General features: G+C 47.6%; 1 protein-coding gene across 2 annotated transcripts in view; it reads left to right on the top strand.

The window, feature by feature from the left end:
• Nucleotides 1-21,428: 21,428 nt before the first annotated feature.
• The window catches only part of LOC142317166 (serine/threonine-protein kinase PLK2-like), a 95,866-nt gene continuing 90,835 nt past the window's right edge, over nt 21,429-26,459 (top strand). The window contains exons 1-3 of one of the 2 annotated variants that reach the window (XM_075353228.1): nt 21,429-21,595; nt 22,260-22,367; nt 22,638-22,754. In XM_075353228.1, the coding sequence (XP_075209343.1) occupies nt 21,455-21,595; nt 22,260-22,367; nt 22,638-22,754 (366 nt within the window). In that variant the 5' untranslated portion in view covers nt 21,429-21,454. Of the gene's footprint in view, nt 21,786-22,259; nt 22,368-22,637; nt 22,755-26,459 lie in introns of both variants that reach the window. The other variant, XM_075353236.1, reaches the window with a different exon arrangement.

The raw sequence follows: 26,459 nt of genomic DNA on the forward strand, positions 1-26,459 counted from the left end.
GGCCACTGACAACTTGGTTTACTATTGGACTTGTGTGAAATTTTTGAACTGTGAGTACACCACTGTTCCCGGTGGTCAGGCGTGCCACCTCCAGCAGTAATCACTCCCGTGTTCGACCCATGGGCCCCGGGACTACACCTCCCCTACCCGTGGAGGGGATCCCATCTTGCTGCCCCCCTGCTCCATCAGCCCCGGGCGACCCATCAAAAGGCAGCGGTGGTGCCAACATCCTTCACCACAACCCACAGGTGGCGTCACAGACAACCCGTAGCAGCAACCCGGATCCGACCAGGCCCCCCGAGAGAGAGAGAAGTGGCGGCGGCCCCCGCCCGCAACACAAAGATGGTCGAAAGACGAGAACGGAGCCAACCCTTTGACCAGGCTGCACCGTACCGATCGTTTATGTAAGTATTACAAAGTCATTTTTATGTTCTACACAGCGGCCTGGGCTCTTATATACAGCATGTTAGAATGCTGTATATAAGAGCCCACTGGTGGTGGCCGCAGCTTATAGTCACCGAATCTGGTGACGGGTTCCTTTTAATGTTTGATTTGTGAGGACGGTTTGCAGAAGTGGAGTTTTTCCAAGAACGGCAGTGAGACTGTGGAAGGTTTGAGGGGTGAAGGCGGAGCTGGGGCGGAACTTGGGCAGAGTCTCAAGGGGCCTGAAAATGTTGCCAGTATGGGGCCCTGAAATTCCTGGTGGCAGTCCTGCGTCATGCAGCGCACTGCCTGCCTACCGAAGAAGAGCGTCAAACAAGTCTGTGGGCCACACAGGAGGCAAGAAAAGTGTTGTCCTCTATCATCAAAAGTAAAAGCCCCCCCCAGTATGTGTGCATGTCTGTGTGTATAGGATTGTGGATGTCTATTTATGTATGTGTATGTTTATAGGTTTGTGATTATCTTCAAATATGTATATGCTTAATGTGAATAACTCTGTGAACCTGTCTGTACGCTGTGTAGGTGTACGTGTCTGACGCGGGCGGGGAGGGGACGCTGCGCTCACCACGCTCGGGTCCGGCGCTGCTGCTTCGCTTGCTCCTCGGTGGCTCGAGCGGTGGGCTGGATCCCGGGGACTCGAGCGGCGCTCCTCGCCCGTGAGTGAAAAGGGGAATGGTTTTGGGGATTTATTGTCCGTGACGCCACCCACGGTTGTGGTGAGGTTGTGACACCACCGCTGCTCTGGACGGGCATCCCGGGAGCGATGACAGGGAGCAGCTTGGGTGTTGTTCTTTCCCTCCGTGGGTAGGGGGGTTGGTTGTCCCGGGGCCCGGTGAGGGAGGGATGGCAGGCGGGTTACGAGGCCTGGTGAGGTGCAGGGTCGTGGGGGCAGCGCGGTGCCGCACGGCACGGTGGTAATCACTCAGCCAATGACGAATGCAAAGTCTCCGGTAAAACAAACGGCTGGATGGACGGGTCCCACGGACGGCTGCGTTTGTTCTTCTCCCGGTAGGTTGGTGGTGACTGCCTTTCCCTGCACCTGTGTTATGTTCTCGGTTCTGGTGGCTTCCCACCGGTAACCCGCTCCCCAGCTTGGATAGATGCTGAGGGAGCCCCTTTTGCCCGCAGGCTCTGGCCCTGGGAACTGTAGCCTTGGCGGTGACTGTATTTCCCTTCACGGTTTGAGCTGTTGCCTTCAATTGGGTCTTGACTGCTGGGAAACCCCGGAGGTTCCCTTCGCTAATGGATTTGACTGGTTTTACGGCGACTCCTAGCCTGGTCGGGGTCCGTAGGCCCTGCCGAATGGTGCTGGCTTCTCTTCGCTCCCCGATCCGGTACCGGCGGGCCACCGCCCGTCCCCGGTCCTTACGGTTCACGTCAATCAGCCCCTCCTGCAGATGGTCACCACCGTCTGCCAACCTTGCTGTATGTGCCCGGGCCACGCACCCGGACACGGTCAGTCTCCTCTACTACCACTTCACTTCACAACTCCTCACTTCAACTCTCCACTCAACTTCCTTTTCCCGCCTCCAGGACTGTGAACTCCTCAGTGGGTGGGGCCAACCGCCTGGCTCCACCCCCTGGTGTGGACATCAGCCCCTGGAGGGAGGCAACAAGGATTTTTGTTTGACCTAGATGTGCCTAGCCGGGGTGTGGGGTGTGTTGTTGCAGTACCTGTGACGTCCTGGCTTGCCCAGGGCGCCACATGTCCGTACTGTATGTTTCCATGTCCGTGTTTGTTGGGTTCTATGTATGTGTGTGTATGATGCGTGTATGTAAGGATACGTGACTATGATCAGGGTTCACAACATTTTGGATGCAGAGTGTTTTCACTCACAGCCCACAGCGAAAACTGACCTGTGGTGTGGATCCCCAAGCCACAGCATGTCAATTTATTGCTGCAGAGATGCGAGTGTTCTCCGCAGGGAGAACATTAAAAACAACCGCAGTGGACTGAACCCTGACTGTGGGCTCAGGCAGCTGTAGTCCCTTTGGAGAGCACTCATGGCCCCACAGGAGAGGACACACTGCCTCCAGGACACAGCATGTCTGGACCGTGGCCACATACCCTTATAGTGTTGTGGTGCAGGGCCGGACTGGCCATAGGGCAATTCTGGCAAATGCCAGAAGGGCCGGTGCCTGTAGTGGGCTGGTGCCTGTAGTGGCCGCTCAATCTTCAGTCACCGCCGCTCTCCTCCACGCTGTGCTGTTTCGACCCTGCTGTGCGATTCTGCGCCCGGCATACACACTGCTGAGGAGAGTGTTGGTGACCGCAGCTCTCTCCTTCCTGATCAAATGTATTTGCGTCTCTCAGCTGTAAATACATTTGAACAGTGTAGTGCGGCGCTCAGGTCTGGGCTCCGACATGCATCAGCGTGATGAGATCAGCACCTTGCTGACGTCATCACACTGCTGCGGACGCCACAGAGACACATTGGGCAGTGGTGAGCGCTCCATGGAGGAACGGAAGATGAACTGTACTGGAGAAGGGGGGAACAATCGTGAAAGGGACACAGCTTTCTGAGAGGTAGTGGGGTGAGTACTTTATTCAGAGTGGGCAGTGTGTGTGTGTGTGTGTGTGTGTGTGTGTGTGTGTGTGTATGGAGGATATTTTACAAAAGGGCACTGTGGGGGGGAATATTTTGCAGAGGCAGTGTGGGAGGGGTATATTAATGAGACTGGCAGCATAGGAGTATATTAATGTGAGTGGCAGCTTGGGAGGATATTAAGGAGAGCGGCGTGGGGGGTATATTAATGAGAGTGGCAGCGTGGGGTATATTAAGGAGAGTAGCACTGTGGGGGTATATTAAGGAGAGTGGCAGTGTGGGGGTATATTATGGAGGGTGGCAGTGTGGGGGTATATTAAGGAGAGCAGCAGTGTGGGAGTATATTAAGGGGAGCAGCAGTGTAGGGGTATATTAAGGAGAGCAGCAGCATGAGGGTATATTAAGGACATTGGCACTCTGGGTATATTAAGTGGGGGGTATATTAAGGAGAGTGGCAGCGTGGGGGTATATTAAGGAGAGTGGCAGCGTGAGGGTATATTAAAGAGAGTGGCAGCATGGGGGGTATATTGAGGAGAGTGGCAGCGTGGGGGGTATATTAAGGAGGTGGAGCGTGGAACCAAAACCTGCTGCCGCGAGGAGGAGCAACATGCGATCCCAAAACTGCCGCCGCGAGGAGGTGCAGCGTGCGATTCAAAAACTGCCGCCGCGAGGAGGTGCAGCATGCGATCCAAAAACTGCCGCCGCGAGGAGTGCAGCGTGCCTTTTAGAGATCATTTCATCTTCAACTTGTTTAACTGTTCTCAATAATAATTTTGACCAGGGGTGTCCAAACTTTTACATGCCACTGTATATTCTTATACATAGGGGCAGTAATATAGTAGTTATATTCTTGTACATAGGGGCAGTAATATAGTAGTTATATTCTTGTACATAGGGGGGCAGTATTATAGTAGTTATATTCATGTACATAGGAGCAGTATTATAGCAGTTATATGCTTGTACATAGGAGCAGTATTATAGTAGTTATATTTTTGTGCATAGGGGCAGTAATATAGTAGTTATATTCTTGTACATAGGAGCAGTATAATAGCAGTTATATGCTCGTACATAGGGGCAGTATTACAGCAGTTATATTCTTGTACATAGGGGCAGTATTATAGTAGTTACATTCTTGTACATAGGGGCAGTATTATAGTAGATATATTCTTGTACATAGGGGCAGTATATTTGTATATGGGGAGCAGTATTATTTTAATTATTGTCTTGTGCACTTATGCAGTAAAACAGAAGTATTTTGACTGTCCCTATGACGGCAGCCATAATGTCACCATTAATAGTGCCAGTGCACCCCCCCCACACCCCGGAACCTCGCTCGCTGAGTAAATAATGGAGCTCGCTGAGTAAATAATGAAGCTCGCTGAGTAAATAATGGAGCCTCTCTGAGTAAATAATGATGCTCGCTGAGTAAATAATGGAGCCTCTCTGAGTAAATAATGATGCTCGCTGAGTAAATAATGGAGCCTCTCTGAGTAAATAATGGAACCTCGCTGAGTAAATAATGGAACCTCGCTCGCTGAGTAAACTCGCTCGCTGAGTATGTTACAGTCACCTAGAGTCATATCACAAGGAGCTCAGATAATCTCCCCATTATACCCCAGGAGCTGAAAGAAAAATGGGATACAAACACCCCTGCAAATTACTGCAAAATAGAAAAGGTTGCTCCAATCATATTCTATATAATATAGTATAACAGGGAGAAAAGATGAGTTACTTCCCTGAGAAGCAGGAATCCAGGCCTGCCAGGCCTCAACGCGTTTCTCCTCTCCCTTCAGAGGTTCATCAGGAGGCTAAGGGGAGACGGCAGCGGGTCCTGTTCAGTAACAATCCATGGCTGTTATACTATATTATATGGAATATGATTGGAGCAACCTTTTCTATTTTGCAGTAATTTGCAGGGGTGTTTGTATCCCATTTTTCTTTCAGCTCCTGGGGTATAATGGGGAGATTATCTGAGCTCCTTGTGATATGACTCTAGGTGACTGTAATATACTTGTGGGGTATACCACCCTGTAACATATGTGGTTGTAAATAACTCTTATGGATCACTACCTTGCATAATGATAATTTATTAGGAATAGAAGTCTATACATCTTGTACACTGCTAGTATCATGAATAGGAATTCCTGGTTATAGATCAGTAAATTGATACCTTCTTGATCTAAGGAAAACAATACAGGGAGGAGTATTACCATTTGGGAACTCATATATATTGTACTGTGCAAGCACCACTATAAGGCTTTCCATCCCATCCCTATATCAGGGTAAGGGAGAGGGAGAGCCAACGTGGAACGGGGGCGCCCGGTAACTTATGGTGTCATACCCTCCATTGTCAGGTAGGGATACACTACCCTTATAGGGCTATATTAGTTTCCCTTCCCTTTCCTAAAGTGAGTGTGTATATAAAACTCCTTGGTTATTTACAAGGATAACGTGATCCATTCTCATTTATATGTTTGTGTGTCTGTTTGTGGGTACAATTTAATGAATATTAATAAAAATTGCACATTTTAAAATAGGGTTGAGATTACATGTTAGTCCCATATCTGTAAATACAAAGTGACAAATATTAAAACCACATTGTTAAACTTTTTATTAAAAAAAAAAAAACCAAATCTCCACAAAGTTGGATGGAAATATATGATTAGTGATGGGTGGGACCACAAACACCCGGAATCAGTGCATCCAACAGGGTTTGAAGAAAAAAAACCAAACAGAAACAAAAAACAAATAATTAAAGAAGTAAGAATTATAATAAAAACATCACATTCAAAAATAAGTGAATCCAACCAGGTTTAAAAAAAAACCAAACAAAAAAAACAACCCAAGAAACAAAATACAATTAAAGAGAATAAACAGAAAATAAAACAAAAACCTCACATGCACAAATATCCTGGATCAGTGAATGCAACCCAGTTTTAACGAAAAGAAAACAAACCTAAAAATTAAAAATTAAAATTTTTTTAAAAAAATAAATAAAAACCTCACTCACATGCACAAATATCTGGCATGAGTGGATCCAACTGGGTTTAAAAAAAAAAACAAAAAAAAAACAAATAGAAAGTTAAAAATAAAAAAACCAGAGACTGCACATGCACAAATATCTAAGATCAGTGGATCCAACCGGGTTTAAAGAACAAAAAAAAACCTTATAAACAAAATACAATCACAGAAAATAAACTGAACATTTAAAAAATAATAAAATCATCACATGCAAAAATACCTGGGATCAGTGAATACAACTGGGTTTAAAAAAACCAAAAGATAAAAACAGAAAATTAACAAAATTAAAAAAAATAAATAAAAACCTCACAGTATATCCAGGATGATTGGATTCAACTGGGTTTAAAAAAAAACAAAACAATTTTTGCTTTCATTACCACTTTGCACACTCTTGGCATTCTCTTGAGCTTCAAGAGGTAGTCACGGGAAATGGTTTTCCAACAGTCTTGAAGGAGTTCCTAGAGATCCTTAGCACTTGTTGGCCCTTTTGCCTTCACTCTGCGGTCCAGCTCACCCCAAACCATCTTGATTGGGTTCAGGTCTGGTGACTGTGAAGACCAGGTCATTTGGCGTAGCACCCCATCACTCTCCTTCTTAGTCAAATAGCCCTTACACAGCCTGGAGGTGTGTTTGGGGTCATTGTCCTGTTGAAAAATAAGTGATGGTCTAACTAAACGCAAACCGGATGGAATAGCACGCCGCTGCAAGATGCTGTGGTAGCCATGGTGGTTCTGTATGCCTTCAATTTTGAATAAATTACCAACAGTGTCACCAGCAAAGCACCCCCACACCATCACACCTCCTCCTCCATGCTTCACGGTGGGAACCAGCCATGTAGAGTCCATCCGTTCATCTTTTCTACAAAGACAGGGTGGTTGGATCCAAAGATCTCAAATTTGGACTCCTCAGACCAAAGCACAGATTTTCACTGGTATAATGTCCATTCCTTGTGTTCTTTAACCGGAACAAGTCTCTTCTGTTTGTTGCCTGTCCTTAGAAGGGGTTTCCTAGCAGCTATTTTACCATGAAGGCCTGCTGCACAAAGTCTTCACTTAACAGTTGTTCTAGAGATGAGAAGGTGTGTCCAAACTTTTGGTCTGAACCGTATGTCTCATTGTAGATAACAAGAGAAGAAAGGGAGATGCGCTGGGTGATACCCGGTGATAAGGGAGATTAGTAATGCCCGGAGGCTGCTTACCTTGGAGGGTTGCGCACCCGTGCACAACCCTGGTTGATGCAGTCAGAGGAAAAACAAAGTCCCGCTGGAGGCTGGAGCTGTGTGTGATCACAGGGAGCAGCGTGGACTGACTCCTTCCGGGTGGATCATGTGACCGCGGGCACCTCAGTGTGTGTGAACATAGGTCTCCGCAGTCAGGACAACCCGGTAACCGCAACAGCCAAGGAGCGAGTAGCTGGCAGCAATTAAAGGGGATTCACTGCTCCCAGAGCTACTCCTGCCGTAGATCCCTCAGGGGGATAAGGTGAGTGGGAGTAACGAATTAGCGGTCAAATTAGGAGCGCTAGGAGGCAGGAATAAGGGATGACAAAAGAGGGTTTTTTTTAAATAAACTTTTTATTGAACTAAAATACCCTCTAATGGCCACAACGCGTTTCGACAGCTATTTTGCTGTCTTCATCAGGTGATTAGAGGGAATGGACTATGGGGGTAACATATATAGCTAAAAAACAAAGACGATTGGGTGGTATAACTAATCATGATTAAAGCCAAAATTTAACCATTAAGGTCCTGGTCAGCATTTCATAAAAAAACACAATTAAAACAAGCTGAGATGACAAAACACAAGGCGAAAAGATTTTGCCGCCCCAGAAAAGTCATCCAAGAATTATTAAACAAATTCTGGTTCATTTTGAGAGGTGACCCCATACTCTCGAAAAGTTTACCAGATAAACCCCTGATCATCTTTAGAAAGAATAAATGTTTACGTGACATGTTGGCCCCTAGCAACATATCAAGAAGTAATATTTACAATAAAGAAGGGGATAAAGCTATCCCTGACGATTGCAATCGCGACAGAGACAGTTTGGGCTGCTACCCTTGCGGCGTGTCGAAGTGCCTCTGCTGTGATGTCATCGCTAAGGGTGAAAAATCCTTTTCCTCCCACACAACGGGCATGACTTACTCCATCAACCATAAATTGAATTGTCAATCCATGTATGTAATCTACCTATTGGAGTGCATGTGCGGCCTTCAATATGTGGGCCGCACGGTGCAGACAATGCATGCCCGACTCAATAAACATAGGCATAATATTCGGACAGGCTACCAGCTTCATTGCCTGTCCAAACATTATAGCAACTTCCATGGTAGAGACCCTAAATTGATGAAACTCATTGTTATAGATAGGGTAACTGATACTGACCCCGATCGGTTTAATAGTTTAATAAAAAAAGAGAGCTACTGGATCTTCAATTTGGGGACGTTGTCCCCTGAGGGGCATAACCTCACCATTGACAATGTCGTAAAACATTAGTTCAAGATCTTTGATGAATTAAATTTGACCAGATTAAATTCTAGTAATTTTGGCTCCCTCTCTCCAATTGCTTTTATGGCACTATTGGGATACCGTGTTAATAAGGTGTTTGTTAGCGGGGTGCCAATTGTATGGAATCAAATTTCACAGTAAAGCTATCTGGGCGATACGTGCTCATCCGTGTGCGGTAACCATGCGCACGCGTGGGCACGTTTTCGCCTTGTGTTTTGTCATCTCTGCTTGTTTTAATTGTGCTTTTTTTATGAAATGCTGACCAGGACCTTAATGGTTAAATTTTGGCTTTAATCATGATTAGTTATACCATCCAATCGTCTTTGCTTTTTAGATGCCGGGTATACTCTGCAGCATACGCCCCTCGACTAGTCAGGGCGTCACAGGGTACTGCACGCTGTTGATCTCTTAGTGCAGCTTTTTCCACAAAGAGAAAATGGCAGCACTCTGCGGTTGTCAAACAAATTTATTTGTTTTTTCTTGCAGACAGGTGAAACAGACATTAGGGTGCAGGGGGAGTGTAGCACAAGGACGACGGTACCGTTTCGCACCACAGGGGGTGCTTTCACGGGTCCATACCATGCTGCCATTTTCTCTTTGTGGCAAAAGAAGTATTTATCCTGGCACTTTGGCAACAGCACCACGGTCAGTCACTTCATCCTATGCACTCAGCTGTTTTGTCTGCAGCAAGTCCATGTGAGTATTAGCAGCTGAGGCTGCCTCTCAGAACACCCACGTGGCTGGCTCTAAACAGAACAGAGCCGAAAAGGAGTTTGCTACAACAGCCTTACAGAGCGGTAAGGCCGGTTTCACACATCCGGCTTTTTGCCGTTTTGCCGGATGCGGCGCTCTCCCGTACAGTTAATACAGTACAATGACAGCGCAACAAGCGCCGGTCACATGCTGTCATGTGACCGGCGCATGTGACCCGGAAGTTACAGCGCTGTCATTGTACTGTATTAACTGTACAGGAGAGCGCCACATCCGGCAAAACGGCAAAAAGCCGGATGTGTGAAACCGGCCTAAGGGGTGCAGTGCACCTTTTTCCTTTCTATCTCTTAGTGCAGAACTCAACCCCCCATGGTTCTGCATTCACAACCTATTGTACTGCCTCTATCAGCATCCAAATCCCAACCACACCTCACACCACACCCTGCCAGACACACCAGTGGGCTGCTAAGCTGGAATAGGGCCGCCCACCTAGGTGTCAGGTAGACTGATGGAAGGGAGTAGAGGAGAGGAGTCTGCTCCAGGGGAGCGAATGGAGAGGAAGCAAGAGTTGAGTGTACCCCTCGAATGGTGAGGAGCTAGGGGAGCGTGTGGCTCCCGGGGAGTTACAGGTTGGGTCGCAGACGGTGGTCTGGGACCGGAGGAGTCGGAGACCCGGTCGCAGGGTATTGAGGCTGGGTGCCTGGACCCGGTCTTGGAGGACGGGAGGCATATGAGTCTAATAACCGGTCTGGGACCAAAAGCACGGCGGGGTACTGGACCCTAGGTCGGGGAGTAGCTTCAAGCAAACCCGGCAATTAACCTGCGGAGGATAACTACTTTATGGACTGTCCCCAAGAAGCTCAGAGATCAGGGGCACTAGCGCAACTGTGACGCCCTGCCGCCGCCAGGTGGTCACAGAGAAACAATATACCCGACATAACACCATCCCACATCAGGTACCATCTGCCACAAAATCCTAGCCACCCCCCTCAGGGTAGGAAGGACACACCAGTGGGCGGGACCAGGCGGATTGGGAGCGCCCACCTAGGGGTCTGGAGGATCCGGGGGAGGGAACCAGTCAGTGAAAGTCAGAGTCTTGAAGTGACAGTTGGAGGAGAGAGTGGAAGTTGAAGTGGAAGTCGGAGCCTACTGAAGGGTAGCCAGGGTAGTGGCCCTGATCTACTGGCTAGGTGGCAAGCAGTGGACCGTGTCTAAAGGCGACGGGAGTCCGGTCACGGGAAATCCAAAGTGGACCGGGGAAGGGTTGGAGCCTGCCCGTGGAGATCCAGTCCGGAAACCGTGCACAGGCGGGGTACCTGGACCCTAGTTAGGAGACGGTTGCAAGCCCCTTCTCTAATTAATCAGGCCGGGGACAAGGTTCCAGACGTTGTTCCAAAGTGTGAGCCCAGATAGAGCGAAACGGCAGCCCACCGCGGGGGATAGGGTATCCGCAAGCACCCACTGAGATCCCAAGGGTCAGTTTTCGCGGGCACGTCTCCCAACCAGAACAGACCGGGAGTGGACTTCCCCGTTCCATACAAGGTTGTCCAGAATAGACAAAGTACAGAGTGCCGGAGGAAGGGTCATTGGTACACTAGCCGGGTGTGGGAACCAAGTACACCCGGACGCGGTGGCCGGCCACTGACACCTTGGTTTACCAGCAGATTTGTGTGCAATTATTCAACCGTGAGTATACCAAAACCCTCCGGTCTGGCCCAGCACGCCACCTCCGGCAGCCATCGTCTCCCGTGTTCTGGACACCGAGCCCCGGGGCATCCACCCCTACCCACAGAGGGGTTAAACAACCAGCTGCCACTCCATCGCCCCTGGGTGCTCTCCAACCGCAGCGGTGGTACTCCATCTTACCACACACCGTGGGTGGCGTCACGAAGAAATCACAACAATCCCCTGTACAAGCCACGACCCCTTTTTATTTGAGTATCCGCGCGACCCCTGGGTCTGGAGATCCCTCGAGCCACTGCAGGTCCGGATCCGAGTGGCTCGGCTGCTAACGTGGGGGTGGCACACAACGAGGGAGATAGGGCTTTCCAACCCAAGCAGCCCACTGAAATCCCAAGCGTGAGCCCTTGAGAGCACAGCTCCACTACAAATAGTAGGGAGCAGGACCTGGACAGCTTTATGCCAATGGGCCACCAGAACACTTCAAATTTGTGCACGGAGGCAGGCTCCGGACCACCCGGCAGTACTATAGGGGATGGATACCCAGACGGGCTCCCCCAAGAGGGCAGCGGCACCCAGAGACTTGGTTCACCTTGTCGGTCGAATCATCACCAACACTGCCTGAGTGAGTACATGGTCCTCCCCTGCTTCCAATCCGCACCCCGATCCCCAACACCACCATCCAGAGTCCCGTGGTCTCCCCTACCCGTGGAGGGAAACGTCATCTGGCTGCCCCCACTCCATCTCCCCCAGGTACTCCCATCGAAAGCGGCGGTACTCCCCTTACCGTGAACCACGGGTGGCGTCACAAACTCTTATCCCCTGTAAATACCCCCTTTACATTTGAGTGGCCGCAAGCCCCCGGGTCCGGAGACTCTTGAGCCACAGCAGACCCTGGATCCGAGCGGTTCGACTGCTGCAGGGGTAGCACAATGCCTCACAGATCCTCAACTGGCAGCTTCATAAAATAGTACCCACAAAACGCCAGTGTCAACGTCTACAGTGAAGAGGCGACTCTGGGATGCTGACCTTCAGGGCAGAGTGGCAAAGAAAAAGCCATATCTGAAACTGGCTAATAAAAGGAAAAGATTAATATGGGCAAAATAACACAGACATTGGTCAGAGGAAGATTGGAAAAAAGTGTTATGAACAGACAACTTGAAGTTTGACGTGCTTGGATCACACAGAAGAACATTTATGAGATGCAGAACAACTGAAAAGATACTGGAAGAGTGCCTGACGCCATCTGTCAGGCCCCTGCCACACTTCCGCAAAAAACACGTACGTGTCTCACGTTCCATTTTTCAGGTCCATGTTCTGTTTTTTATGGGCGTTTCTTCGGTACGTGTGACATCCGTGTGATGGCGTATGCTCGCCGTGTGTGCGTATGTAATGTCTGTGTATGTGTGAGATACGTACGTGTAATGTCCGTGTGGTGTCCATTTGAAATGATTCGTGTGTGTGGCAAAATGTCGTTGACAGCCGACACAGACAGAGATGCGCGATGAGAATGAACTCGGATGAACTTCACCCGACTTCATTGTCATACCACGGCTCTGTCTGTGTGTGGCGTCCTGAATAGCAGTCACCCATGAAGGACTCACCGGTGACCGATAATCCCCTGAGTGACTGAAGTTAGTGGCGTGATTATCGCTGCCGTCACTCAGGTTACCCACGGCTAGCTGGAGTCCTCTACCTGAGACTGCAACTCACCTGTGACTTTTTTGCAGATCGTTCAGCCCACTTCAGTCACTTGGGAGACTTGCTGTCACAGTTGGAGGATCCAGCGGTGGCCGCGAGTAACCTGAGTGATGTAATCGCTAATTGCGCGGCTTACCTCAGTTGCTGCGTGGAGCTGACAGAGAGCGGTCATGGTATGTGGCTGACATCGGCATGTGCGCTATCTCACATGCAGGGCTGGACTGGTCATAGGGCAATTCTGGCAAATCCCAGAAGGGCCGGTGCCTGTAGTGGGCTGGTGTCTGTAGTGGCCGCTCTCCTCCGCAGTGTGCGCTGTGCTGTGTCGGCCCTGCTGTGCGATTCTGCGCCCGGCATACACACTGCTGAGGAGAGTGATGGTGACCGCATCTCTCTCCTTCCTGATCAAATGTATTTGCGCCTCTCAGCCGTAAATACATTTGAACAGTGTAGCGAGCGCGGCGCTCGGGTCTGGGCTCCGACGTGCAACAGCGTGATGAGATCAGCATCTTGCTGACGTCATCACACTGCTGTGGGCGCCACAGAGACACGTCGGGAAGAGGAGAGCGCTCCATGGAGGAGCGGAAGATGAACTGTACTGGAGAAGGGGAGAACAATCGTGAAAGGGACACAGCTTTCTGAGAGGTAGTGGGGGAAGTACTTTATTCAGAGTGGGCAGTGTGTGTGTGTGTGTGGGGAGGATATTTTACAAAAAGGCACTGTGGGGGGGAAATATTTTGCAGAGGCAGTGTGGGAGGGGTATATTAATGAGACTCGCAGCATAGGGGTATATTAATGAGAGTGGCAGCTTGGGAGAATATTAAGGAGAGCGGCATGGGGGGTATATTAATGAGAGTAACACTGTGGGGGTATATTAAGGAGAGTAGCACTGTGGGGTATATTAAGGAGAGGGGCAGTCTGGGGGTTTATTAAGGAGAGTAGCACTGTGGGGGTATAATAAGGAGGGTGGTAGTGTGGGGGTATATTAAGGAGGGTGGCAGTGTGGGGGTATATTAAGGAGAGTGGCAGTGTGGGGGTATATTAAGAAGAGCGGCAGTGTAGGGGTATATTAAGGAGGGTGGTAGTGTGGGGGTATATTAAGGAGGGTGGCAGTGTGGGGGTATATTAAGGAGAGCGGCAGCATGAGGGTTTATTAATTAGAGTGACAGCATGGAGGTATATTAAGGATATTCGCAGTGTGGGTATATTAAGGAGAGCAGCAGCATGGGGGTATATTAAGGAGAGTGGCAGCGTTGGGGTATATTAAGGAGAGTGGCAGCATGGGGTTATATTAAGGAGAATGGCAGCGTGTGGGTATATTATGAAGAGGGGTAGTGTGAGGGGATATTTTGGATAAGGGCAGTGTGTATATGGGTAGAGAAGTTTTGTGAATAAAGTACAGCAATTAATTATTTAGGGTTGCAGCATGGGAAATATTCATATTAATGGATCAGAATAATGATACTTTCATATTTAAAGGCACTGTGTCAGGAAGTGCTGCTGAAAAACAAAGAGGGAGGTCTTCAGAGACGTGTTAAGGCCATGAAATCTCATGATGGTTGTGGAAACACGGGGCTCAGTGGGTGCTCTCGTCCACTAAAACCCGCCGCCTTTAGAAAGACAGCGTGGCTCAGGGCTCATCCCAACTGAACGCCGGCCTCCTTAACCGTGGGCGTAACACTACTCAGACAACGCAGGGTGAGGGAACCACAATAATTAGACTTTATTGGATCCCCAAACAATTAACGGCACATAACACATAACCAGCAAAACACACAAATGTAACAGGCAACAGAGTCTCACCCTTGCAAAAATGTATATACTAAGTACCCTGTTATTAAGCACTTGCAATTTATTTATTTATAGTCAGGGTATTTTTCCTACAATTTTTCTCCTTGGTTTTTTTCTAGTCTTGAGGCTGCAATTCACATGCTTGTAATGTTGCATGTTTATTGAACTTTTGTTACAGCTCAGTTTTTTTGTGTTTTTTGTCTGTTATCTTGCGTTAATGCAAGTTGGGGGTGCAGCCCTCCTGATACTGAGGCTGAACAATTACCTGCGTCTCACTTTTTGCTGTGTATTTAATCTGGGACCCAGCTGACCACTTTACCATTCATATTGAAGTTTGGACATGACACAAGTCAGGTACAGAATATGTTTTTAACTTTAGTAGGTTAGGGACTGTCTCAGATGGGTACACCGTGACGAGGTGAGACAGCTTCTTACCTTTTTGCAAAAATGTATATACTAAGTACCCTGTTATTAAGCACTTGCAATTTATTTATTTATAGTCAGGGTATTTTTCCTACAATTTTTCTCCTTGGTTTTTTTCTAGTCTTGAGGCTGCAATTCACATGCTTGTAATGTTGCATGTTTATTGAACTTTTGTTACAGCTCAGTTTTTTTTTGTGTTTTTTGTCTGTTATCTTGCGTTAATGCAAGTTGGGGGTGCAGCCCTCCTGATACTGAGGCTGAACAATTACCTGCGTCTCACTTTTTGCTGTGTATTTAATCTGGGACCCAGCTGACCACTTTACCATTCATATTGAAGTTTGGACATGACACAAGTCAGGTACAGAATATGTTTTTAACTTTAGTAGGTTAGGGACTGTCTCAGATGGGTACACCGTGACGAGGTGAGACAGCTTCTTACCTTTTTGCAAAAATGTATATACTAAGTACCCTGTTATTAAGCACTTGCAATTTATTTATTTATAGTCAGGGTATTTTTCCTACAATTTTTCTCCTTGGTTTTTTTTTAGAGTCTCACCCTTCCGCTGGCTCACCAGGGATTTGGAATGTCCATGCCTCAGAGCTTCCAGGGCCACTTACTCCAGTCCAGCAGCACCCCGCTTTTGGCGGGCACCCACCGAGAAAGGAATAACGCCAGATTTAGGAAGCTGTGTGAGGTCTGCAAAGTCTGTAACAGGTGACTGAACTGTCCCAACCAGAATGTCCTCCTTAGGTAGTCCTGGTATGATGTTACAATCCTGGCAGCCGGAGTCGAAATCCCTAGGCTGTGGATATGGTCGCCAACCGGATCCGGAGTCCCTAGATTGAAGCCATAAGATATCCTGATCCTCTAGTCAGCTCCAAAGAGCTTAGACTGGATCCATCAGCATCCATCAACCTTCATCCACCCTGATGGCTTAAAGAAGTCCCTTTTCTAGCCATAACCTTCCCTTAGGATACACTGCGTCCTCATCAATTGGTTGGACAAGATTGCTTCTCCCATTGGATGAATTTCAAGCTGCATGGATAATGTTAATTTAAATGATGTGCATAGAAAGACTCAGTATATCTACATGGAGTCGGCAAGTCACCGACTAGACAATGGCTACTAAGGTAATTACATTATCAATACACAACTACAATACAATGGTTACTGGAAAAGTCTGGAGAGCAATAGCTAAGCAAACATGACTTAGCACACATAAGAACAATAGTCTGGCTGAATGTTAAGAAGCTTTAACCCATGAGAGTCCATGTCGTCACAATGGTGTCTGTACTACATGGAAACAAAAGGGATGGGAACGACTCTGATCAGAGATGATGTCACTTATAAGGTACCTGGATGTAAATGTTTATTTGTGATGCTGCCTGCGTCTTATCAGTACTGTGGTTCTTGTATGGCCCGCAGTCTGATAATTGATACCAACTCTCAGCATCTCCTTACCATTGTTAAGGACAAATTGAGAGTTGTAGGTTCATACAATCCAATTGTACATGGGGCTAAGCATGATTAATGTACTGACGTTAGTTTTGACGCTGCAGTCATGTGCTGACTGTGGCTTTGGTGCTGCATTCCTGTGCTGATTATGGTTCTGGCGCTGCATTCATGTGCTGATGGTGGTTCTGATGCTGCATTCATGTGTTGATGGTGGTTCTGGTGCTGCATTCATGTTCTGGTGGTGGTTCTGGTGCTGTATTCATGTGCTGATGATGGTTCTGGTGCAACATTCATATACTGATTGTGGCCCTGGCGCTGCATTCATGTGCTGGTGGTGGTTCTGAAACTACATTCATGTGCTGATGGTGGTTCTGGTGCTGCATTCATGTGCTGATGGTGGTTCTGGTGCTGCATTCATGTGCTGATGGTGGTTCTGCTGCTGTATTCATGTGCTGATGGTGGGTCTGGTGCTGCATTCATGTGCTGATGGTGGTTCTGGTGCTGCATTCATGTGCTGATGGTGGTTCTGGTGCAGCATTCAAGTACTGATGGTGGTTCTGAAGTTTCATTGATGTGCTGATGGTGGTTCTGATGCTACACTCATGTGCTGATGGTGGTTCTGAAGCTACATTCATGTGCTGATGGTGGTTCTACACTTTAAAGCTTAAAAGTAAAAAAAAAATGTTTTGAGATTATGAGAATTTGGCAAGATTCTGCTCAGTTTCTGCTCCAAAAACAGTGTAAATTAGCATATGTTTGCACATATTTTTTTAAGCAGAATGTCTCCAAATCCTCCTTAAATCTTTGGTTCTAGTGATATATTTTTGTAAGTACCCCTTACATGAGGCTGACTGTTCACATCCTCTTGATGTCTGATGCGTCCGTTTTGTTATAAAAAGTACAAACTGCTGTTGCATCTGTGGTCTATAATTGTCTGCATCTCTGACATCACATCAGCAGCGCTGTAGCCAATCAGTTAGCTGCTGAGCTCCTTGATTGGTTGCAGCGCTGTCATTGTGATGTGACATCAGTGCTGCAGACAATAGCAGACCTGGGGAGAGTGAATAAAATAAACAAACCATGCAGGGAATGGGTTTCCAAAACCGGAAAACCTAAGGTTATGTGCACACAAGGGATTTTAAACTCAAGCAAAACCGCCATATTTCTCAAGCAGAAGATGCTGAAAACTGTTGCGTTTTTTTTCCTGACCCATCTTCTGTGTAGTTTTACAGTCGTTTCCTAGCATCTATGGTTTTCACCATCTTTGGTTTTTCTTTTAGTGTTTTCTCATTGTTTTTGTTACATATTTTTTACTGCACTTTTAAGAAAAAGCGATGGTAAACACAACAAAAAACGTCTGGGCATCATCCGAGCCTTCCCGTTGATCTGCATTGTAAAGCACAGAGTGTTTTCTAAGTGGAAAACACCAAAAGAATGGAGCGGCCACTTCTTTTAACCACTGGGTGGTTTTAGAAACCCAAAGTGGGTAAAAAATGCTGAAAAGCCTGAACCTCTGCACAGCAATAGATGCATATGGTCATTCGAGTATTTTTCATAGTAGTTTCCATGGTGGGATCTGCCCCCAAAAATGTCATTACACATTCCCTAAGTGGTATGTGTCCAAAATTATCACCAGTGATAACAACAGCTTCCCTGATCACCTATCTGTAGAATAGGTCATCAATATTAGTTCAGGGGGAGCTGATTTTGTATCCCTGCCCATCAGCTACATGACCGCAGCATTATGTGGAGAGCAGCATCCTCTTCATTATCTGCGAGACCCAGCTCTGTAGACAAAATAGCGGCTTTGCCAGGTCCTGCTACTAAGAGCAATAAATAGGCCTGAGCTGTAATACTGGATGCAGCTGTGACTACATGTTATATGGTCGTGTTACACAATCTACAAGTGCACAAAGATATTACACATTCACCACGCGAAAAGTGGGCCTGTGTACCGCCCCAGCGCCAGCAGCCGGGCTGCTGCTCGGACCCGTATCCGCGGTGGCTCGAGGGGGTCTCCGGATCCGAGAGGGGTCGCGCGGACACCCGGAATAAAAAGGGGGGGTATTTACAGGGGATTTTGTGATTAGAGTTTGTGACCCCACCCACGGTGTGTGGTAAGGTGGAGTACCACCGCTGCTGTTGGAAGCTCCCGATGGCGATGGTATGGCAGCCAGGTGTTTAACCCCTCCATGGGTAGGGGGAAGTGCCCCGGGGCTTGGTGATGGGAAGAGGGGAGTACCGTTGGGGAGGAAAGGGTCACTGCGTACTCACTCAGTCCAATAACGCTGACACCGACAACTTGTAAACCGGAATTCTTAGCACCACTGTAGCAGGGAGGGAGTACACTGAGTTCCGTACCCGATGGTGTTGATTGTTAGCCTGTGACCTTTTCCTTGGCACTGCCTCTACTTGTTGGCCCCTGTAGTTTGAAACTAGTCGGGTCCCGCTCACCCGTATGGCTAACAGAATGAGCTTGCTCTTAGGGTTCACGCTTGGGATTTTCTGGACTGTGTATTGGGAAAGTCCTATCCCCCTCGTTGCGCTAGTACCCCGATTTTGGAGCGGGTAGAGAACGAATCATGAAGTCTTCGCCCTCGTCAGGTAAATTACCAGGACGCGTGAAACTACTTACCGGCCTAGGGTCCACGTACCCCGTCGTGCCCTGGCCCCTGCTCGGAAATGGCTCAAGGCCGCTGGCTGCCCTCCTGGGCAGTTCCGTGCCCCTTGACACGATCCCCTGCGACCGGGGTTCCAGCTCCTATCAGGCCCAGACCAACATCTGCCACCTAGTACTGAGGAGCCAGCTCCCAACCTGTGACCTCTCCTCTCAAGAGTCACTCCACAACTGAGTGTCTCCTACATTCCTGACTCTCCCAAACCAACCCCCCAAGTGGGCAGCCCTATTCCCTTCAGGCTACCCATTGGTGTGTCTGGTGGGTGTGGTGCAGAGTGTTTCTAGGATTTTTGATTGGCTTGGTTCTTAGCAACACCAAAAGGTCAGGGACCCGTAACCAAGGAGGTGGACACCGTGCATAAGGGCAGACTGCACAATACCCTGTGACAACCTGATAGGTCAGGGCATCACACCTGTGTACCCCCAAATGCCAGGGCTGAATTTTAGTCCCAGTCCGGCCCTGTTGTGGTGTATGTGTAAAACATTTGTATCTTATATCTTATCTTTAAGGGTGAGTGCCCAGCATCAGGCTTCCTCACAGTCTGGACCCAGCATACTTTCTCTAGCGGAGACACGCTGTCTGTGTACATGATCAGGGTCACTGGCACAGTGGATTTTCGCTGTATTCTCCCACTCAGAGCACTAGCATCTCTTAGAATAAATTCACAAGCTGCAGCTCAGAAACTCGCGCCACAGGTCAATTTATGGAGAGTTTAAAAGAAGCCCAGGGGTCGGAGATTTCTATAAATCCATCCACTTTGTCTGTACTGTATAACACAGCATTTTGGATGAAGCGAAAACACTCTGCGTCCAAAACGCTGCTGTCACTGATTGTGCGCACGGGCCCTAAGCGCTTGTTCACATATGTGTTAGAGACTTTCATTTGTATTTCTGTGTTTATGAAAAGACAAGTCAAATTAAGTCCTTCCTACACTATGATCTAACTATGTCACCTTAAGGCCTCCTTCACATGTCCTTGTTTCTGGTACGTGTTGTATCCGGTTTTTTTTTAAGCACATATACCCATTATAACCTATGGTGCTGCTAGCATGTCTGTGTATTTACACAGACTGTGTGTCCATGTGGTCCACATGGAGACGTGTTTTTTTTTCCTGCAGCACAGATGACAATAGTCAATAGAAGACTATGGGGCCGTGAAAAACAGCACATGGATAGCATCAGTGTATAGTCCGTCAGTTTGCTGTACGTGTTTAACATTGAAAATATAGGAGAAGCTTTTTATTTGTTGTATATGTAGTTAGCTAGGTTATGGTACTGTATCTATGTAGTAAGCGTGGTTTTTCTCACATATCTATATAGTAAGCTCAGTTATGGTACCATGTTTAAGTAGCAAGCTTAATTATGGTACCATATTTGAGCAGTAAGCTTAGTTATGGTACTATGTGTATGCAGTAAGATTGTTCTGTTCCCGAATGTATGTAGGAGGCTTGGTTCTGTTGCTGTGTCTATGTAGATGACTGAGTAAGTACGATTTTGTTCCTGAATTGTACACTAAACTCGGTTCTGTTCCCGTATCTACTGTATGTAGTAAACTTGATTCTGCTCCCATACCTCCATAGTAAGCTCAGTTTTGATCACATATCTCTGTAGTAAGCACGGTTTTGCTCCCTTATCTCTGCAGTAAGCTCAGTTATGCTCCCATATCTCTGCAGTATGCTCAGTTTTGCTCTAATATCTATGTAGTATGTTCAATTCTGCTCCAATATCTCTGTAGTATGCTCGTCTCTGGTCCCATATCTCTGTAGTAAGCTCGGTTTTGCTTCCATATCTCTGTAGTAAGCTTGGTTCTCCTCCAATATCTCTGTAGTAACCTTGGTTCTGCTCCCATATCTCTGTAGTAAGCTTTGCTCTGCTCCCATATCTCTGTAGTAAGCTTGGTTCTGCTTTCATATCTCTGTAGTAAGCTCGGTTCTCCTTCAATATCTCTGTAGTAAGCTTAGTTCTGCTCCCATATCTCTATAGTAAGCTTGGTTCTGCTCTCTTATCTCTGTAGTAAGGTCGGTTCTGTTCCCATATCTCTGTAGTAAGGTCGGTTCTGTTCTCATATCGCTGTAGTAAGCTCGGTTCTGCTCCCATATCTCTGTAGTAGTTCGGTTCTCCTCCCATATCTCTGTAGTAAGCTCGGTTCTGCTCCCATATCTCTGTATTAAGCTTGGTTCTGTATTCATATCACTGTAGTAAGCTCGGTTCTGCTCCCATTCTGTTCCCGTATCTATGTAGTCATCTTGGTTCTGTTGCAGTATTTATGTACGCAGTAAGCTTTGCTCTGTTCCCATATATAAGCAGTGAGCTAGACTCTGTTTCCATATATATGCACCAGCCTGTTCATAAAGCCTGTTACCACAGCTGCTTTAATGCAGCGGCCAGAGATGAACAGTCCAATGGTGCACTGCCGCAACTTGAGGGCCACTGCTTTGTGATTTCCCCCCAGGCTAAATTGTGCTAGCCAGCCCCTGGCTCCTAATGTGTATATGCACAGCAGCACATGTACACAACTCAGGCGGTGCTGGTGCTGCTGCATTGTGTATCCAGTGCTTGCCCTCCCTCCTGTCCTCTGTCACCTCCTCCCTCTGCTCTTCTCCTCCCATCTCTAGAGTACTGTGTCCCAGCTGAGCTCCTCCAATGGGTAAGCTCTAGTGTTTTGGTGCTGGTTGATTGTCCTTTGCCTGTGATTTGGGAATCTGCTAGAGGATTTCTTGACTGGAAATGATCAGGACATGGAGGTACCAGGTAATGATCACCCAGAGAGATCACTCTATGTTATTGAAGATCCAGAATCTGGGAGACTGTACAAGAGAGGGAATCTATTGGGAAAGGTAAGTGTCCCTATAGTCGATCCGATAAAGATGCATACCGTCATAAGTACAATTATTGTGGATTATAAAGTTGCTGTTTTATAAATACTTATTGGAAAAGGCTCCATCTGCTGGTTTGGATGTTTGTATTGCAGGGGAATTACCGATGTATTTTTCTTTCTGTGCACAGATCTTCTCCTATCCCCCTGTGCTTCCATATAAAATTGGAACATATCTTGTGATGGTTCAGAATTATGTTGTGCATACGGTTATATTACATTACTGGGGGGGCCTGAAGGGTTAATGTGTTATAAGGTGACAGGTTGCCATAAAATGTTAATTACAGCTTTGTAAGAGCGGCTCAGCTGACAATCAGGTTCTGGAAGGAGGTTAATGGCTGGATGAGATTCCCCTGTTGTGTGTCACTTGGCTAATGTCAGGTATGAGTTGGCATGCGTCATTAATGACCACACTAATAATGTTTTGTCTTTTTAGGGTGCTTTTGGCAGGTGCTACAAATGCACAGACGTGTCCAGCAGGCAGGTCTATGCAGTGAAGATGATCTCCCACAGCAGAAAAATAGTGATACAGCAAAGAGGAGGGGTGAGGACTAATGTTTGCAGGCATTGCCTACTTTATACCCACTGATGTCTGCAGGGCATTGCAGACGTCTTGTGCTATGCTTTGCTGGCCATTGCATCCAGTCATCTACACTGCATTGTACAAGATAAGCTTACACTGTACATTTTTTACTGCTAGCTATATTTAAAAGCACAGTAAGGAGATCTCCTTGGGCAGCGTCACATGCTGTCTGCTCCATGTCTGTACGTATGTCTGCTCCTCACCACCCTTTCTTTGCATTATACTTTTCAGGTGGAAAAAGAGATTGAACTCCACAGCCAACTGAAACATAGAAACATTGTGCGATTTCACCATCATTTTCAAGACCAAAAGTATATGTACTTGATGATGGAGTACTGCCGGCACAAGGTTTGCTAGCTCATATTTGTTAGAAAAGGGTGCTGGGTGATATCATGTCAGTATATGAGGAAAACATCTACTCCAACTCATAGTAATGCTCACATTTTCGTTAAATGACTAAAGGCCCCGTTACACGCAACGACATCGATAACGAGATGTCGTTGGGAGTCACGGAATTCGTGACGCACATCTGGCCTCGTTAGCGACGTCGTTGCGTGTGACACGTATGAGCGACCGCTAACGATGTAAAATACTCACCAAATCGTTGATTGTTGACACGTCGTCCATTTCCCAAATGTCGTTGCTCGTGTAAAACGCAGGTTGTTCGTCGTTCCTGAGGCAGCACACATCGCTACGTGTGACACCCCAGGAATGACAAACAACACCGAACCTGCATCCTGCCGGCAACGAGGTGGGCGTGACTTTCTGCGGCTGCTCTCCGCCCATCCGCTTCTATTGGACGCCTGCCGTGTGACGTCGCTGTGATGCCGCACGAACCGCCCCCTTAGAAAGAAGGCTGTTCGCCGACCAGCAAACAGCCTGTTTTCTAAGGGGGCGGTTCGTGCGGTGTCACAGCGACGTCGCTAGGAAGGTAAGTCCGTTTGACGGCTCCCAGCGATATTGTGCGCCACGGGCAACAATTTGCCCGTGAATCACAAACGACGGGGGCGGGTGCTTTCATTAGCGACATCGCTAGCGATGTCGCTGCGTGTAAAGCCCCCTTTATTCTTATAAAAGAAAAAGCAATTCTGTGAGTTCTGTCTGGCTATTAGATCAAATGAAAGTCTCAGGCCCTGTGCGCACGCTGTGGATTTCCCGCGGATTTGCTGCAGAAAATGTGTCTAACATTGCTGCAGTCATTCCCCAGCAAAACCTATGGGTATAAAAAAATGCTGTGCGCAGACTGCGTTTTTTTATACCTGCGGATTTACCCGCGGAAATTATGAGCATGTCACTTCTGTTCTACAGGTACCTGCGGTTTTTGCCATAGATAATGGTAAAAATCCACAGGGACTAACCTGTGGAAAATCCGTGGCAAATCCCCGCCTAATCCGCACCAAACTGCAACAAAACTGCATGCAGATTTCGTTACGGTTTTGGGGCGGTTTTTACCACAGGTGCGGGATTCTTTCAGAGGGTCCGGATTTTCCTTACGAAAAAGTCAATTTCTAGTGCTCACATGGGCTTAAAGGTGTTTTCCACTACTAGGACAACCTCTTCTCATGACTCCGGAATGTCTGACTGAAGGCCTTTGACCTTCCCCAACAACCCCCTACCCCCTAGGGTTCTTATCTAAAATAAACACAAACACTGCGTGACGTTGGATATAAAGGCCACAGCAGCCCCATTTATTCGTAACAGAAACATAAGCCATGTAACAATACAATTCTTCATTGAAGAACCCCCCGAAAAGGAAGGGGGGGGGTACCTGAAGGTTAACCAAAATGTTCTTTGCAACATCAGCCCATCTCCTGACCCTCAGCCGCAACACACCGACTCGAGAGCCCAAGCCAGATGTTGCCCACACTATGTCCCGCTGAGACTCAACCCAGCAAGGACCCGTTTACCAAACAATTGCACCGCTAGAGGTAACCCGCTCCGGCACTGGGTTCCGTCCTCTCCTCTGTGCAAACCCCCACCTTCAGACACCCCCCTCCTTTTCGCCGCTGCGACAAATACGATCTTCCTTCTTTTCTTCATTGATGTCGAATCCACAATCAGGGCGGGCGGGCGGGAACGATTACAGTCACCGTCCAGGTAGGAATGGCCCACCCCCCCTCTGACCTGCCCTATATACTACCCCCTATAGCACCACCCCCTGACCAATCACACTGACCCCTGATCCTAACTGCCCCTTAGCACCACCCCCAAATTTCGCGCCCAAACTGACTTCTCCATTAACCCCTTATTAACCCTATGGCCTGGCATCCCTCCTAGTCATGTAGCCCTCCCTTGAGCCCCTTCGGGTCAGCAGTCCGGGCTCTTCCTTTCTCTATGTTGCCCCCATTAAAATATAAAAGCTTATACTCACTTCCGCTGCTGGTGCGATTCCAGCAGTGCCGGCACTCGCTGTTCCGGGGCTCAGCAGAGGTTGTGACATCACACGAGACCCGCACCCATTCACCACCGGCTTCTCGCTCCCCGCTTTCGACCAGCCCCTGAGCTAAACAATTTGTGGGTGCTTATTTTGGAAGAAAGAACAATTTTGAGCTTTATACTGTATAGTACCATGCTTTCTTAGAATAATAATGCCATACAGTGTTCTATAAATAGATAATGCCTAAAAAACAATATCCATATGACATTGCATGAAACACGGTACAAACATGGACTCCAATGCACAAACTGGCCAGAGGCTATAAGAGAGCTGTCCCTGGGTAGAAGGGCTTTACAAAATTTGTCCCTTGGTAGTAGAGATATATGAGAGCTGAGCCTGAGTAAAAGGGCTGTATGAGAGTTGTCCCTGGGTAGTAGAGCTATACGAGAGCTGTCCCTGGGTAGTAGGGCTATGTAAAAGCTTGTCCTTGATAGTAGGACTATACAAGAGCTATCCCTGGGTATTAGGGCTATACGAGAGATGTCCCTGGGTAGTAGGGTTATAAGAGAGCTATCCCTGGATAGTAGGGCTGTATGAGAGTTGTCCCAAGTTAGTAGGGATTAACGAAAGCTATCTTAGGGTAGTAGGGCTATAAGAGAGCTGTCCCTGAGTAGAACGGCTATTGTAAAATAGATTGTACTGCAAGATAGAAAAGGACAGGGGGCTCTTATACTGTCCCTCATGTTAGGGGACCTTAGGCTATCCCTAAACTCAGGGTTACCCCTAATGGTGGACATGCCTGAGTCTCAAGCATGGCTATAATCCTGACCAAAGATAATCTGTCCCCCCCCCTCCTCCTCCCCCCTCTCCTAAAGAAAGGAAGGGGCAGTAGTGTGATGGCAATACAGACAAAGACAGACAGGGAAAAGCTAAAACTCAGACACACTGCACGCTCACAGGAACAAACACTAAGAGAGAAAAGCAAGCAGCAACAAAAGATCAACAAGGGTTAACACCACAACCACTCACAACAATAAACTAGACTAGCTATAGCTGGCATTAAAGGAATTGTCCAGCCAGCATGTGATCAAAGAAGATTAACAAGCAGCCCATCAGAGCTTAACTCTTGCTAGTCTGCCTATGAGCTACAAGTCTGTGGGTCAACACCCGAGTCTCCCTGTGCAGCGTTCCCTGACCCGCATTGCACACACAACAAATCCCACCACAGGCATCATAGACCCCCCAAATTTAACCAAATGTCCTCCAGCATCGCACCCTCCCCCCAAATTCTGCAGCAGGCATCCCTATAACATTGCACCTCAAAAAATCCCACCACATGATACCTAACAATTGCATACACCGAAAACCCCATAGCAGACATCCCTACAGCATTCCACACACACACCCAAATCCCAACACAGGTATCTTCACAGCATTATCCTACCACCCTTTTCCCTTTTTCAACTGCAGCTTCTCATTGAATGAGGGCTAAAGATGGGGAGCGTGCATCACATCTCTCCTCAGTCTCAGCCAATACTTCGAATGGCGCACTGCGCTCCAGACTGGGAGTCACGCTAACAATACGTGAGGGAAATTACGTCGCACCTACCAGAAGCCCATACATTCTAACATTAACTGCTTGTATAGTGCATTACAGCCCCTTTAGCACATGCGTA

Source organism: Anomaloglossus baeobatrachus, chromosome 1 (assembly GCF_048569485.1).
Source record: "Anomaloglossus baeobatrachus isolate aAnoBae1 chromosome 1, aAnoBae1.hap1, whole genome shotgun sequence".
Lineage (NCBI taxonomy): Eukaryota > Metazoa > Chordata > Amphibia > Anura > Aromobatidae > Anomaloglossus > Anomaloglossus baeobatrachus.